The 17,500-nt window shown below is 46.0% G+C and overlaps 1 protein-coding gene across 1 annotated transcript in view; it reads left to right on the forward strand.

Moving 5' to 3' along the window:
• The window catches only part of LOC106602109 (huntingtin), a 127,026-nt gene that overhangs the window by 92,678 nt on the left and 16,848 nt on the right, over positions 1-17,500 (forward strand). The window contains 13 exon segments of the mRNA XM_082978672.1: positions 215-337; positions 673-944; positions 2,832-2,974; positions 6,449-6,677; positions 7,540-7,681; positions 7,829-8,008; positions 10,339-10,515; positions 11,981-12,057; positions 14,845-14,983; positions 15,068-15,190; positions 15,293-15,509; positions 16,562-16,707; positions 17,268-17,445. Coding sequence (XP_082834798.1) covers positions 215-337; positions 673-944; positions 2,832-2,974; positions 6,449-6,677; positions 7,540-7,681; positions 7,829-8,008; positions 10,339-10,515; positions 11,981-12,057; positions 14,845-14,983; positions 15,068-15,190; positions 15,293-15,509; positions 16,562-16,707; positions 17,268-17,445 — 2,146 coding nt within the window.

Below are 17,500 nucleotides of genomic sequence, written 5' to 3' on the forward strand. Positions count from 1 at the left end.
TAGTGTGTCACTGAGGTAGTAACAGAGGACCTGAGGTGATGTCATCCTGTAGTGTGTCACTGAGGTAGTAACACAGGACCTGAGGTGATGTCATCCTGTAGTGTGTCACTGAGGTAGTAACACAGGACCTGAGGTGATGTCTACCTGTAGTGTGTCACTGAGGTAGTAACAGAGGACCTGAGGTGATGTCAACTGATTTCGTGTTGTGTCCTAGATGCACCTGGACTCCCCTGAGGCTCTGGGAGTGTTGAACACTCTGTTTGAGACGGTTGCCCCCTCCTCTCTCCGCCCGGTAGATATGCTGCTGAAGGGAATGTTCACTACACCTGCTACCATGGTGAGACACACGGAATTTGGCTTTTGGATAATTCAATCGTTGCCAGGTCTTTACTGAGGCTAACTCTTTCCCTCCCTCCCTCCCTCCCTCCCTCCCTCCCTCCCTCCCTCCCTCCCTCCCTCCCTCCCTCCCTCCCTCCCTCCCTCCTCCTCTCTCTCCCCCCCTCCCTCCTCTCCCTCCCTCTCCCCCACTCTCTCCTCCTCTCCCTCCCTCCATTCCTCTCTCTCCCCCACTCCCTCCTCCCTCCCTCCCTCCTCCTCTCTCTCCCTCCTCCTCTCTCCTCCTCTCTCCCCCACTCCCTCCCCCACTCCCTCCTCCTCTCCCTCCCTCCCCAGGCTAATGTCAACACAGTTCAGTTGTGGGTATCAGGTGTCTTGGCTGTCCTCAGAGTCCTCATCTCTCAGTCCACTGAAGACATAGTCCTCTCTCGTGTCCACGAGCTCTCCCTCTCTCCTCTCCTCCTCTCCTGTCCCACCATCCGACATCTCCACGACGACAGCAGCCTCTCGTCGCCCCCGCAACTGCCTCTGGCGACCCCGGCAACTGTCGCCCCCGACAACCAGGAGGCCAACGGAGAGCGGGTGCTGCCGGAGGAGACCTTTGCCAGGTGAGTGCCGGATCGGGTCTTCACGGTTGCTCTGTGGTTATTATGGTTGACCCCAGGTACACACTTTTAGGGGTCAAAGTTGACTCTTGATCGTTTAGGAATATGAGAGAGCGCGATATTTAAAAATTGTCAACCTCACTTTAAAAATATACAGTACCAGTCAAAAGTTTGGACACACCTACTCGTTCAAGGTTTTCCTTTATTTTTACTATTTTCTACGTTGTAGAATAATAGTGAAGACATCAACACTATGAAATAACACATATGGAATCATGTAGTAACCAAAAAAGTGTTAAACAAATCAAAATATATTTTACATTTGAGATTCTTCAAAGTAGCCACCCTTTGCCTTGATGACAGCTTTGCACACTCTTGGCATTCTCTCAGCCAGCTTCACCTGGAATGCTTTTCCAACAGTCTTGAAGGAGTTCCCACATATGCTGAGGACTTGTTGGGTGCTTTTCCGTCACTCTGTGGTCCAACTCATCCCAAACCATCTCAATTGGTTTGAGGTCAGGGGATTGTGGATGCCATGTCATCTAATGCAGCACTCCATCACTCTCCTTCTTGGTCAAATAGCCCTTACACAGCCTGGAGGTGTGTTGGGTCATTGTCCTGTTGAAAAACAAATGATAGTCCCACTAAGCCCAAACCAGATGGAAAGGCGTATCGCTGCAGAATGCTGGGGTCGCCATGCTGGTTAAGTGTGCCTTGAATTCTAAATAAATCACTGACAGTCACCAGCAAAGCACCCCCACACGATCACACCTCCTCCTCCATGCTTCACGGTGGGAACCACACATGCAGAGATCATCCGTTCACCTACTCTGTATCTCACAAAGACACGGCGGTTGGAACCAAAAATCTCACATTTGGACTCATCAGACCAAAGGACAGATTTCCACCATTCTAATGTCCATTGCTCGTGTTTCTTGGCCCAAGCAAGTCTCTTCTTCTTATTGGTGTCCTTTAGTAGTGGTTTCTTTGCAGCAATTCGACCATGAAGGCCTTATTAGATGTCTCCTCTCTCCAGGTTCCTACTCCAGCTAGTAGGAGTGATGTCTCCTCTCCTCTCTCCAGGTTCCTACTCCAGCTAGTAGGAGTGATGTCTCCTCTCCTCTCCTCTCTCCAGGTTCCTACTCCAGCTAGTAGGAGTGATGTCTCCTCTCCTCTCCTCTCTCCAGGTTCCTACTCCAGCTAGTAGGAGTGATGTCTCCTCTCCTCTCTCCAAGTTCCTACTCCAGCTAGTAGGAGTGATGTCTCCTCTCCTCTCTCCAGGTTCCTACTCCAGCTAGTAGGAGTGATGTCTCCTCTCCTCTCTCCAGGTTCCTACTCCAGCTAGTAGGAGTGATGTCTCCTCTCCTCTCTCCAGGTTCCTACTCCAGCTAGTAGGAGTGATGTCTCCTCTCCTCTCCTCTCTCCAGGTTCCTACTCCAGCTAGTAGGAGTGATGTCTCCTCTCCTCTCTCCAGGTTCCTACTCCAGCTAGTAGGAGTGATGTCTCGTCTCCTCTCCTCTCTCCAGGTTCCTACTCCAGCTAGTAGGAGTGATGTCTCCTCTCCTCTCCTCTCTCCAGGTTCCTACTCCAGCTAGTAGGAGTGATGTCTCCTCTCCTCTCCTCTCTCCAGGTTCCTACTCCAGCTAGTAGGAGTGATGTCTCCTCTCCTCTCCTCTCTCCAGGTTCCTACTCCAGCTAGTAGGAGTGATGTCTCCTCTCCTCTCCTCTCTCCAGGTTCCTACTCCAGCTAGTAGGAGTGATGTCTCCTCTCCTCTCCTCTCTCCAGGTTCCTACTCCAGCTAGTAGGAGTGATGTCTCCTCTCCTCTCCTCTCTCCAGGTTCCTACTCCAGCTAGTAGGAGTGATGTCTCCTCTCCTCTCCTCTCTCCAGGTTCCTACTCCAGCTAGTAGGAGTGATGTTAGAGGACATCTCTACCAGACAGGTGAAGGTTGACATGACAGAACAGCAACACACGTTCTACTGTCAACAGCTGGGGACTCTGTTAATGTGTCTCATACACATCTTCAAGAGTGGTGAGTGGACAGATACACACATTTAGATATATATATATATATATATATATATATATATATATATATATATATATATATACTAGAGGTTGACCGATTATTATTTTTCAACGCCGATACCGATTATTGGAGGACCAAAAACCCGATGCCGATTAATCGGTATCGCTTTTATTTTGTTTGATTTATTTATTTTATTTTTTACATTTATTTGTAATAATGACAATTACAACAATACTGAATGAACACTTATTTTAACTTAATATAATACATCAATAAAATCAATTTAGCCTCAAATAAATAATGAAACATGTTCAATTTGGTTTAAATAATGCAAAAACAAAGTGTTGGAGAAGAAAGTAAAAGTGCAATATGTGCCATGTAAGAAAGCTAATGTTTAAGTGCCTTGCTCAGAACATGGGAACATATGAAAGCTGGTGGTTCCTTTTAACATGAGTCTTCAATATTCCCAGGTAAGAAGTTTTAGGTTGTAGTTATTATAGGAATTATAGGACTATTTCTCTCTATACGATTTGTATTTCATATACCTTTGACTATTGGATGTTCTTATAGACACTATAGTATTGCCAGTGTAACAGTATAGCTTCTGTCCCTCTCCTCGCTCCTACCTGGGCTCGAACCAGGAACACATTGACAACAGCCACCCTCGAAGCAGCGTTACCCATGCAGAGCAAGGGGAACAACTACTCCGAGTCTCAGAGCGAGTGACGTTTGAAACGCGATTAGCGTGCACCCGGCTAACTAGCTAACCATTTCACATCGGGTACACCAGCCTCATCTTGGGAGTTGATGGGCTTGAAGTCATAAACAGCGCAATGCTTGAAGCATTGCGAAGAGCTGCTGGCAAAACGCACGAAAGTGCTGTTTGAATGAATGCTTACGAGCATTCTGCTGCTGCATACCACCGCTCAGTCAGATTGCTCTATCAAATCATAGAATTAATTATAATATAATAAACACACAGAAATACGAGCCTTAGGTCATTAATATGGTCGAATCTGGAAACTATCATCTCGAAAACAAAACGTTTTTTCTTTCAGGGAAATACGGAACCGTTCCGTATTTTACCTAACGGGTGGCATCCATAAGTCTAAATATTGCTGTTACATTGCACGACCTTCAATGTTATGTCATAATTACGTAAAATTCTGGCAAATTAGTTCAACGAGCCAGGCGGCCCAAACTGTTGCATATACCCTGACTCTGCGTGCAATGAACGCAAGAGCAGTGACACAATTTCATGTTAGCAGGCAATATTAACTAAATATGCAGGTTTAACCTCTCTTGGGCAGGTGGGACGCTACCGTCCCACTCACGGTTCACACTATTCAACAGCCAGTGAAAAATCAGAGCGCCAAATTCAAAACCACAAAATGTCATAATTCAATGTTCTCAAACAGACGACTATTTTACACCATTTTAAAGGTACACGTCTCCTTAATGTAACCACATTGTCCGATTTCAAAAAGGCTTTATGGCGAAAGCATAAAGTTAGATTATGTTAGGACAGTTCCAACACAAGAAAAACCACACAGCCATTTTCCTAGCAAGGACAGGTGTCACAAAAACCAGAAAACCAGCTAAAATTATGCACTAACCTTTGACGATCTTCATCAGATGATCATGTTACACAATACATGCATTTTTTGTTCGATAAAGTTCATATTTATATCCATAAACCCAATTTTACATTGGCGCGTGATGTTCAGAAAATATTTTGCCTCCAATACTGTCGGTGAATCAGTACAACAATTTACAAAAATACTCATCGTAAACGTTGATAATATATTAAACTGTTATTCAAAGAATTATAGATGAACATCTCCTTTATGCAACCGCTGTGACAGATTTCAAAAAAGCTTCACGGGGAAAGCACACTTTGCAATAATCTGAGTACGGCTCTCAGAAACATACACTAGGCAATACAGATGCCTGCCATTTTGGAGTCATCTAAAATCATAAATAGCATTAGAAATATTCACTTACCCTTGATGATCTTCATCAGAAGGCACTTCCAGGAATCCCAGGTCCACATTAAATGTTGTTTTGTTCGATTAAGTCCATAATATATGTCCAAATACCTCCTTTTTGTTTCCGCGTTCAGTAAACTACTCCAAGTGTAGGAAGCGCGCGGAAAATGTCACGACGAAAAGTAAAAAAAAGTTACATTTACGTTCGTTCAAACATGTCAAACGTTGTATAGCATCAATCTTTAGGGCCTTTTTCACTTAGAACTTCAATAATATTCCAACCGGACGATTCCAGTGTCTTGAAAAACGTTTTGGAACACAGCTAACGCTCACGTGAATGTGCGCCAATGAACGCCAGTGCTTTCCTGAGTCAACAACTTCCAACTTCCTCTGTTCGCTCTCTGTTCATCATAGACGCCTCAAACAACTTTCTAAAGACTGTTGACATCTAGTGGAAGCCTTAGGAAGTACAAAATGAACCCTAAGTCACTGTGTGTTCGATAGGCAATGACTTGAAAGGACTACAAGCACCAGACTTCCCACTTCCTGGTTAGATTTTTCTCAGGTTTTTGCCTGCCATATGAGTTCTGTTATACTCACAGACACCATTCAAACAGTTTTAGAAACGTCAGAGTGTTTTCTATCCAAATCTACTAATAATATGCATACTCTAGTTCCTGGGCCCGAGTAGTAGGCCGTTTAATTTGCGTACGCTTTTCATCCGGCAGTGGAAATACTGCCCCCGACCCAAGAGAAGTTAAAAATATATACTTGTGTATTGATTTTAAAGAAAGGCAATAATGTTTATGGTTAGGTACACATTGGTGCAACGGCAGTGCTTTTTTCACAAATGCGCTTGTTAAATCAACACCCGTTTGGTGAAGTAGGCTGTGATTCAATGATAAATTAACAGGCACCGCATCGATTATATGCAACGCAGGACACGCTAGATAACTACACATGGTTGATGATATTACTAGTTTAACTAGTGATTATGTTAAGATTGATCGTTTTTTATAAAATAAGTTTAATGCTAGCTAGCAACTTACCTTGGCTTCTTGCTGCCCTCGTGTAACAGGTAGTCAGCCTGCCATGCAGGCTCCTCGTGGAGTGCAATGTAAGGCAGGTGGTTAGAGCGTTGGACTAGTAACCGGAAGGTTGCAAAAACGAATCCGCGAATCCCCCCTGAACAAGGCAGTTAACCCCCGTTCCTAGGCCGTCATTGAAAATAAGAATGTGTTCTTAACCTGACTTGCCTAGTTAAATAAATGTGTAAAAAAAATAATAATAATTGGCAAATCGGTGGCCAAAAATACCGATTACCGATTGTTATGAAAACTTTAAATCGGCCCTAATTAATCTGCCATTCTTATTAATCGGTCAACCTCTAATATATCACACACATACATTTAGTGATAGATAGATATATATGCCTACACATATTTATGAATGTTAATATGAACTCCCTCCCTCCCCTCTCTCTCTCCAGGCATGTTCCGTAGGATCACGGCAGCAGCCACCCGTCTCCTGAAGGGTGAGGCTGGTCTGGGTGGAGGTCCAGGGGTCAGTGGTGTATTCTACCCCCTAGAGGGTCTTAATGCCATGGTGGGCTGCCTGGTGACCACACACCCCTCTCTGGTTCTGCTCTGGTGCCAAGTCCTCCTCATCATCAACTACACCAACTACAGCTGGTGGACAGAGGTACACCAGACACCCAGGTAGGTCTCTCTCTGAGGTACACCAGACACCCAGGTAGGTCTCTCTCTGAGGTACACCAGACACCCAGGTAGGTCTCTCTCTGAGGTACACCAGACACCCAGGTAGGTCTCTCTCTGAGGTACACCAGACACCCAGGTAGGTCTCTCTCTGAGGTACACCGGAAACCCAGGTAGGTCTCTCTCTGAGGTACACCAGACACCCAGGTAGGTCTCTCTCTGAGGTACACCAGACACCCAGGTAGGTCTCTCTCTGAGGTACACCAGACACCCAGGTAGGTCTCTCTCTGAGGTACACCGGAAACCCAGGTAGGTCTCTCTCTGAGGTACACCAGACACCCAGGTAGGTCTCTCTCTGAGGTACACCAGACACCCAGGTAGGTCTCTCTCTGAGGTACACCAGACACCCAGGTAGGTCTCTCTCTGAGGTACACCAGACACCCAGGTAGGTCTCTCTCTGAGGTACACCAGACACCCAGGTAGGTCTCTCTCTGAGGTACACCGGAAACCCAGGTAGGTCTCTCTCTGAGGTACACCAGACACCCAGGTAGGTCTCTCTCTGAGGTACACCAGACACCCAGGTAGGTCTCTCTCTGAGGTACACCAGACACCCAGGTAGGTCTCTCTCTGAGGTACACCAGACACCCAGGTAGGTCTCTCTCTGAGGTACACCAGACACCCAGGTAGGTCTCTCTCTGAGGTACACCAGACACCCAGATAGGTCTCTCTGTCTCTCACTCACACAGACATACAACCACAGACAGACGGACATACATACACACACGGATGGAGGAACGTACAGACACACGGGCGAACCCGCACCAAATCCTAAATGATATGACTCTCCCTCCACCTCCCTCTGTAGGAGACAGAGTCTGTCCTGCACCAAGCTGCTGAGCCCTCATTCCTCAGGAGGGGTGGAGGAGGAGAGACCAGAGGCCAGGCTGGCCATGTGTAACAGAGAGATCGTACGCAGGGGAGGACTCATTCTCTTCTGTGACTACGTGGTGAGACTATAGGTCCCTATAAAGCATTATAACTGGGGAGCTATTAAGCGTTATAACTGCTGTGACTCTTTGTTTTTCTTCTACCTTTCCAGAATGTTCCACTTGACTGCCTTCTCTTACCCATAATCCTCCTCTCTCCCTCTGTAGTGTCAGAACCTGCACGACTCTGAGCACCTGACCTGGCTGATCGTAAACCACGTCCGTGACCTCATCAACCTTTCCCATGAGCCTCCGGTGCAGGACTTCATCAGTGCCGTGCACCGCAACTCTGCCGCCTCGGGACTGTTTATACAGGCTATACAGTCACGCTGTGACAACCTCTCTACAGTTAGTACACACACACACACACACACACACACACACACACACACACACACACACTCACACACACACTGTAGACTAATACAGAGGAGACGTGACAACCTCTCGACAGTACACACTCGTTTACTGCTCTGTTTATACAACGGGTGGGTCTAATCCTGAATGCTGATTGGTTAAAACCGCATTCCAGCCGGAGTCTGTTCCACAAGTTAGTACCGGCTAAATGTATGTCGTTAAAATGCCTATTTACTCTGTTCCATCTGACTGCGCAATCCACTGTCTCATCAGCCCAGCCAGGCAATGTATAAACTTGTTCTCCACTATAAAAAGCATATAGACATTATCTCACATTTCTTTTAGACTAACGTTTAGTTTTCAACAGCGGAGATTTGTATAAACATTGCTGTCTGTCTCTCTGACATTTACAACATTGTTTCAATATTCAAATTCAAATCTCCAGCTGTCCAATAGTAATGAACGAGTCGGGACCAGACAGACAGACAGGTTGCTTTTTTCAGCCAGTCTAAATCATGAATCAGCATCATGTTTATGGATATATACAAAGAAATATCATTTGAAAACAGGTAAAATGAAACAAAGTTCAGCTGGTTTACTGTCTTTCCAGCTTCAGTTTAAAGTGATTGTGTTAGCTGTGTTGTTAGCTGTGTTGTTAGCTGTGTTGTTAGCTGTGTTGTTAGCTGTGTTGTTGACTAGCTCCTCTGAACAACAGTGTCCTGACGAGTGAGAACATTTTCTACTCCAGGAGAAATCACGCCTCATTAGCTCATTGTTATGGATGTGTCCAATTAAATGTCACTAGAAAACAACTTAAAACAAATGTAAATGCAGCTACTGTTGTTATTCTGGCTGCACTGTTTGATGTGACTGTAAGTTAGCCGTAGTTGGCTAGCTAGCAAGCATGGAATAAGAACTTCGCCAGCCAGTAGGGCAATAGAACATTTAGAATGAACGACTGGGTCTCTGAGAGGAAACTGAACAGACAGAATGAACGACTGGGTCTCTGAGAGGAAACTGAACAGACAGAATGAACGACTGGGTCTCTGAGAGGAAACTGAACAGACAGAATGAACGACTGGGTCTCTGAGAGGAAACTGAACAGACAGAATGAACGACTGGGTCTCTGAGAGGAAACTGAACAGACAGAATGAACGACTGGGTCTCTGAGAGGAAACTGAACAGACAGAATGAACGACTGGGTCTCTGAGAGGAAACTGAACAGACAGAATGAACGACTGGGTCTCTGAGAGGAAACTGAACAGACAGAATGAACGACTGGGTCTCTGAGAGGAAACTGAACAGACAGAATGAACGACTGGGTCTCTGAGAGGAAACTGAACAGACAGAATGAACGACTGGGTCTCTGAGAGGAAACTGAACAGACAAAATGAACGACTGGGTCTCTGAGAGGAAACTGAACAGACAGAATGAACGACTGGGTCTCTGAGAGGAAACTGAACAGACAGAATGAACGACTGGGTCTCTGAGAGGAAACTGAACAGACAGAATGAACGACTGGGTCTCTGAGAGGAAACTGAACAGACAGAATGAACGACTGGGTCTCTGAGAGGAAACTGAACAGACAGAATGAACGACTGGGTCTCTGAGAGGAAACTGAACAGACAGAATGAACGACTGGGTCTCTGAGAGGAAACTGAACAGACAGAATGAACGACTGGGTCTCTGAGAGGAAACTGAACAGACAGAATGAACGACTGGGTCTCTGGAAACTGAACAGACAGAATGAACGACTGGGTCTCTGAGAGGAAACTGAACAGACAGAATGAACGACTGGGTCTCTGAGAGGAAACTGAACAGACAGAATGAACGACTGGGTCTCTGAGAGGAAACTGAACAGACAGAATGAACGACTGGGTCTCTGAGAGGAAACTGAACAGACAGAATGAACGACTGGGTCTCTGAGAGGAAACTGAACAGACAGAATGAACGACCAACCGGTTTGGGTAGTAACCCTAGATTTGTGTCAGGACTATATCTTGTGGAAGGATGAAATAATATGAATAAATTAAGCAAAATATATTTTTTAATGAAACTATGGAAATCATTATTAGTAACGGGTTCTTTAAAAGTGATAATGCTCGTTCTCCCTGTCTCTCTCTCTGTCGCTCTGTCTCGCTCTCTGTCTCGCTCTCTGTCTCGCTCTCTGTCTCGCTCTCTGTCTCGCTCTCTGTCTCGCTCTCTGTCTCGCTCTCTGTCTCGCTCTGTTGCTCTCTGTCTCTCTCTGTCTCTCTCTCTCGCTCTCTGTCTCTCTCTCTGTCTCTCGCTCTCTCTCCTCTCCCTCTCTCTCCCCCCCATAGCCCACCATGTTGAAGAAGACTCTTCAGTGTCTAGAAGGGATTCACCTGTCCCAGTCTGGTTCTCTGTTGATGCTCTACGTAGACAAACTACTGAATACTCCTTTCAGAGTCCTGGCTCGTATGGTTGATACTCTGGCCTGCAGGAGGGTGGAAATGCTGCTGGCTGAAACACTACAGGTAGATATACAACAGTTTAGTCCAGCTGAACATGTTTCTCTCTGTTCCTCTATAGAACAGTTTAGTCCAGCTGAACATGTTCTCTCTCTGTTCCTCTATAGAACAGTTTAGTCCAGCTGAACATGTTCTCTCTCTGTTCCTCTATAGAACAGTTTAGTCCAGCTGAACATGTTCTCTCTCTGTTCCTCTATAGAACAGTTTAGTCCAGCTGAACATGTTCTCTCTCTGTTCCTCTATAGAACAGTTTAGTCCAGCTGAACATGTTCTCTCTGTTCCTCTATAGAACAGTTTAGTCCAGCTGAACATGTTCTCTCTCTGTTCCTCTATAGAACAGTTTAGTCCAGCTGAACATGTTCTCTCTCTGTTCCTCTATAGAACAGTTTAGTCCAGCTGAACATGTTCTCTCTCTGTTCCTCTATAGAACAGTTTAGTCCAGCTGAACATGTTCTCTCTCTGTTCCTCTATAGAACAGTTTAGTCCAGCTGAACATGTTCTCTCTGTTCCTCTATAGAACAGTATAGTCCAGCTGAACATGTTCTCTCTCTGTTCCTCTATAGAACAGTTTAGTCCAGCTGAACATGTTCTCTCTCTGTTCCTCTATAGAACAGTTTAGTCCAGCTGAACATGTTCTCTCTCTGTTCCTCTATAGAACAGTTTAGTCCAGCTCAACATGTTCTCTCTCTGTTCCTCTATAGAACAGTTTAGTCCAGCTGAACATGTTCTCTCTGTTCCTCTATAGAACAGTTTAGTCCAGCTGAACATGTTCTCTCTGTTCCTCTATAGAACAGTTTAGTCCAGCTGAACATGTTCTCTCTGTTCCTCTATAGAACAGTTTAGTCCAGCTGAACATGTTCTCTCTGTTCCTCTATAGAACAGTTTAGTCCAGCTGAACATGTTCTCTCTCTGTTCCTCTATAGAACAGTATAGTCCAGCTGAACATGTTCTCTCTCTGTTCCTCTATAGAACAGTTTAGTCCAGCTGAACATGTTCTCTCTGTTCCTCTATAGAACAGTATAGTCCAGCTGAACATGTTCTCTCTCTGTTCCTCTATAGAACAGTTTAGTCCAGCTGAACATGTTCTCTCTGTTCCTCTATAGAACAGTTTAGTCCAGCTGAACATGTTCTCTCTCTGTTCCTCTATAGAACAGTTTAGTCCAGCTGAACATGTTCTCTCTCTGTTCCTCTATAGAACAGTTTAGTCCAGCTGAACATGTTCTCTCTCTGTTCCTCTATAGAACAGTTTAGTCCAGCTGAACATGTTCTCTCTCTGTTCCTCTATAGAACAGTTTAGTCCAGCTGAACATGTTCTCTCTCTGTTCCTCTATAGAACAGTATAGTCCAGCTGAACATGTTCTCTCTCTCTTCCTCTATAGAACAGTTTAGTCCAGCTGAACATTTTCTCTCTCTGTTCCTCTATAGAACAGTTTAGTCCAGCTGAACATGTTCTCTCTCTGTTCCTCTATAGAACAGTTTAGTCCAGCTGCCAGTAGAGGAACTGGACAGAATCCAGGAATACCTTCAGATCAGTGGACTAGCTCAACGGTAACAATACTCCTCTCCTCTCTTCCTCTCTCCTCCTCTCTTCCCCCTCTCCTCTCTTCCTCTCTCCTCCTCTCTTCCCCCTCTCCTCTCTTCTTCTCTCCTCCTCTCTTCCCCCTCTCCTCTCTTCTTCTCTCCTCCTCTCTTCCCCCTCTCCTCTCTTCTTCTCTCCTCCTCTCTTCCCCCTCTCCTCTCTTCTTCTCTCCTCCTCTCTTCCCCCTCTTCTCTCTTCTTCTCTCCTCCTCTCTTCCCCCTCTCCTCTCTTCTTCTCTCCTCCTCTCTTCCCCCTCTCCTCTCTTCTTCTCTCCTCCTCTCTTCCCCCTCTCCTCTCTTCTTCTCTCCTCCTCTCTTCCCCCTCTCCTCTCTTCTTCTCTCCTCCTCTCTTCCCCCTCTCCTCTCTTCTCTTCCCCCTCTCCTCTCCTCTCTTCTCTTCTCCTCCTCTCTTCTCCTTCTTCTCTCCTCCTCTCTTCCCTCTCCTCTCTTCTTCTCTCCTCCTCTCTTCCCCCTCTCCTCTCCTCCTCTCTTCCCCCTCTCCTCTCTTCTCTTCTCCTCCTCTCTTCTCCTTCTTCTCTCCTCCTCTCTTCCCCCTCTCCTCTCTTCTCCTCTCCTCCTCTCTTCCCACTCTCCTCTCTTCTCCTCTCCTCCTCTCTTCCCCCTCTCCTCTCTTCTCCTCTCCTCCTCTCTTCCCCCTCTCCTCTCTTCTTCTCTCCTCCTCTCTTCCCCCTCTCCTCTCTTCTCCTCTCCTCCTCTCTTCCCCCTCTCCTCTCTTCTCCTCTTCTCCTCTCTTCTCCTCTCCTCCTCTCATCTCCCCTCTCCTCTCATCTCCCCTCTCCTCTCTTCGCCTCTCCTCTCTTCTCCTCTCCTCCTCTCCTCCTCTCATCTCCCCTCTCCTCTCCTCTCTTCTCCTCTCCTCCTCTCCTCTCTTCTCCTCTCCTCCTCTCATCTCCCCTCTCATTCTAGTCAAATGTACATTATCTTCTTGTTTTAATGAATCACTACATGACCAAAAGTATGTGGACACCTGCTCGTCAAACATCTCATTACTAAATCATGGACATTAATATGGAGTTGGTCGACCCCTTTACTGCTATAACAGCCTCCACTCTTCTGGGAAGGCTTTCTACTAGATGTTGGATTATTACTGTGGGGACTTGCTTCCATTTAGCCACAAGAGCATTAGTGAGGTCAGGAACTGTTGTTGAGCGATTAGTCCTGGCTCGCAGTCAGTGTTCCAATTCATCCCAAAGGTGATCGATGGGGTTGAGGTCAGTGCTCTGTGCAGGCCAGTCAAGTTCTTCCACACCAATCTCAACAAACTATTTCTGTATTGACCTCGCTTTGTGCACGGAGGCATTGTCATGCTGAAACAGGAAAGGGCCTTCCCCAAACTGTTGCCATAAAGTTCGAAGCACAGAATCATCTTGAAAGTCATCGTATGCTGTATCGTTAAGATTTCCCTTCACTGGAACTAAGAGGCCCAAACCATGAAAAACAGCCCCAGACCATTATTCCTCCTCCACCAAACTTTACAGTTGGCACTATGCATTCTAGCAGGTAGCGTTCACCTGGCATCCGCCAAACCAAGATTTATCCTTTGGACTGCCAGACGATGAAGCGTGATTCATCACTCTAGAGAACGTGTTTCCACTGCTCCAGAGTCCAATGGCAGTGAGCTTTACACCACTCCAGACAACATTTAGCATTGCGCATGGTGATCTTAGGCTTGTGTGCTGCTGATCGGCCATGGAAACCCATTTCATGAAGCTCCCAACAAACAGTTATTGTGCTGAAGTTGCTTCCGGAGCCAGTTTGGAACTCGATAGTGATTGTTGCTACGCACTTCAGCAATCAGCGGTCCCGTTCTGTGAGCTTGTGTGGCCTACCACTTTGCGGCTGAGCCGTTGTTGCTCCTAGACGTTTCCACTTCACAATAACAGCACTTACAGTTGACCGGGGCAGCTCTAGCACGGCAGAAATTTGACAAACTGACTCGTTGGAAAGGTTGCATCTTATCACAGTGCCACATTGAAAGTCACTGAGCTCTTTAGTAAGGCCATTCTACTGCCAATGTTTGTCTATGGAGATTGCATGGCTGTGTGCCTTATTTTATACACCTGTCAGCAGCAGGTGTGGCTGAAATAGCCGAAGCCACTATTTTGAAGGGGTGTCCATACTGCTGTATATATAGTGTATGAAAGGGTGTCCATACTGCTGGAGATATAGTGTATGAAGGGGTGTCCATACTGCTGTATATATAGTGTATGAAGGGGTGTCCATACTGCCGTGTATATAGTGTATGAAGGGGTGTCCATACTGCTGCTGTATATATAGTGTATGAAGGGGTGTCCATACTGCTGTGTATATATAGTGTAGGAAGGGGTGTCCACATACTGCTGTATATATAGTGTATGAAGGGGTGTCCACATACTGCTGTATATATAGAGTATGAAGGGGTGTCCACACACTGCTGTATATATAGTGTATGAAGGGGTGTCCACATACTGCTGTATATATAGTGTATGAAGGGGTGTCCATACTGCTGTATATATAGTGTATGAAGGGGTGTCCACATACTGCTATATATATAGTGTATGAAGGGGTGTCCATACTGCTGTATGTATAGTGTATGAAGGGGTGTCCATACTGCTATATATATAGTGTATGAAGGGGTGTCCATACTGCTGTATTCATGGGACATTATATAATTTTCTCAAGCTACTTTCTTAAGAGATTTTCACCACAAAAAGCTGGTGATGTTGTGTGATGTCATTTCCTGCCTCTTGTTGCTAGGCACCAGAGGTTCTACTCCCTGCTGGACAGGTTCCGAGCCACCGTTGCCGAGGACACCAGCAGCCCCTCCCCTCCTGTGACATCACACCCCCTGGATGGGGAACCGCCACCAGCCCCTGAACTAGTCGAGGCTGACAAGGTGTGTGTGTGTGTGTGTGTCGGTGTGCTTTATAAAACGTCTGTTTGGGTCTGTCATATTCAACGTGTGTATGTCTTGTTCCAGGAGTGGTATGTTGCCTTGGTGATGTCCCAGTGTTGTCTCCGTGGTGACGGGTCGTTCCTGGAGACAACGGAACTCCTGACCAAACTACCTCCTGACGACCTCTCTACCATCATGACCTGCAAGGTAACACACACACACATATACACACACACACACACACTCCAAACTACCCTGTCTTATCCCTCAAAGCACACACTGACCTCTCTCTCTCTCTCTCTCCACCAGGACTTCAACCTGTCTCTCCTCTGTCCGTGTCTGAGCCTGGGGGTTCAGAGGTTAACCCGGGGTCAGGGGTCGTTGCTATTGGAGACAGCCCTGGCCGTGACACTGGATCATCTGAGCGGGGTCACACAGCTACTTCCTGTTCCACACCATTCCTTCCTGCCGCCGGCCAAACCTGACCCGGCCGAGCCCTACTGGGACAAACTGGCTATCGTCTATGGTAAGACTAACTCGGAAGGTTGTTGGTTCGAATCCTGGGCTGAAAAATGGGAGGATCTGGCAACTAAAAGCCTTTCCCCGCTGTACGTCAGATTGAGTCTTGTTCCATTATCACACTGTGATGTTACCTGGTTAAACTGTGGATATGGACCTGGCCAGATTGTACCATGTGCTTCAGGTGTGTGGTTCCATTCTGGCCATTTAGCTGGCGAGGCCACGTCAGCCATCTACCAGCACAGGCAGCGCTCGCCTCCCGAGGGAGTTGGGAAAACAACTGAAAGATATGAGTCCTAGAAATAGTTTTCACATGGTAACTTTAGATGTCCCAACTCGGAATCAAATACGATGCTCAAAAATAACATGGTCTCTGTGATAGAACGTTTCTTTTGATTACGTGATCATAAATCGTTCTTCTGACAAAGCATGTAAACGTTTTTAATCAAACTATTTATATGAATGTGACGGTTCACAATAATCATGTTATTGTGTACGTACTCCGTTCCCGGTCGTGTTCCTATTGGTCACTGTGATCTGCTCGTAACACCAGCCACACGACACCATAAAGACTCAAAATGTGTGACGCTGTCAGAACGCTGTCAGAGCCTTCGACCGTACACACTGGTATGTAATCAGCAGACCTGGACCCTGTCACACTGACTCAGCCGTGAGGGGAAAAACCCTGGCATAAGACGGCTAAAAACCATAGTCTGTGCTGCCCTTTACGGTATCCTGGTGCTCCCAGGTTCTGCTGCCGTTGTGCCCTTGAGCAAGGCACTTTATCTTGAAATTAAAAGAGCATATTTTGCAGAACCTGAAACTAGTGTGTTATATATATATATATATATATATATATATAGATAGATAGATATAGATATAGATAGATAGATAGTCTCTTTCACCTGTCAATTATTCTGTTGTTCTCTAGGTGAGGCATGGCTCTACCCTCTCTATGTAGAGCTGTCTCAGTATCTGCTGTGTGTGTATTGTAGGTGAGGCATGGCTCTACCCTCTCTATGTAGAGCTGTCTCAGTATCTGCTGTGTGTGTATTCTAGGTGAGGCTGGACTCTACCCGCGGGTGATGTCTCTGTGTAGAGCACTGTCTCAGTATCTGCTGTGTGTGGGTCAGCTTCCTTCCCCTCTACAAATCCCTGAAGACAAACAACATCTCATCGCCACCTTCATCACCATGGCGACCGAGGTAAGAAGTTTATCATCCCTGACCTCTAACACTTGACCCTATCCCTGGCCAATGAGAAAATACTTTTGGGGGGGGCGCCTATGTCCAAACACTATAACATTTTAGATATTTAAAAAAAATAATTTTAGGAAAAACATTTCAATGTATAAACCGCTAAAACCAGATATAGAGTATGTAGAAGAGATTATGGACTTTATGTATTTGGTAATATTATCATCTTTGAGAAATAAAAATCACCTAAATAAAAGTTAGACGGTCAGGAAGAATTGAAAATTCCCCCCCAAACAGTGAATTTAGCACTATGGATTTAGATGTTATGTTTGAGCTGAAGGACACAGCACCAGTCATGGCAACATGCCTATCATTCACCAAAAGTAGCTTTTAAAACAGCAACATTTTCTCTCAGCTCCATGGAGACATTTCTACAATTGCAGGAAATTTCCTTAAAACTTTGAACTTTTCACTACACCGCCAAGATAGGGGGGCCTCTCACTCACCACCTAAGCCCCTTTTTGTTCCAGAATAAACCCTGCTTCATGGTGTTGTCTCTCTCTCTCTAGTTGGTGGTCTGGCGTGTTCTCCAGGACAGTGTTCCTCTTAGTGTTGACCTGCAGGGGGCTCTGTCCTGTCTGTGTCTGGCCCTGCAACAACCCTGTGTCTGGAACACACTGTCTACAGCCCCGTACAAAACACACACCTGCTCTGTCATACACTGTCTACGACTCCTCATCACTGCAGGTTAGTGTGTGTGTGAAGGAGAGAGGGAATCAACCTGGACACAATTAGTGGATTT

The sequence above is a fragment of the Salmo salar genome, chromosome 08 (genome assembly GCF_965601325.2).
Source record: "Salmo salar chromosome 08, fSalSal1, whole genome shotgun sequence".
Taxonomy (NCBI): Eukaryota; Metazoa; Chordata; class Actinopteri; order Salmoniformes; family Salmonidae; genus Salmo; species Salmo salar.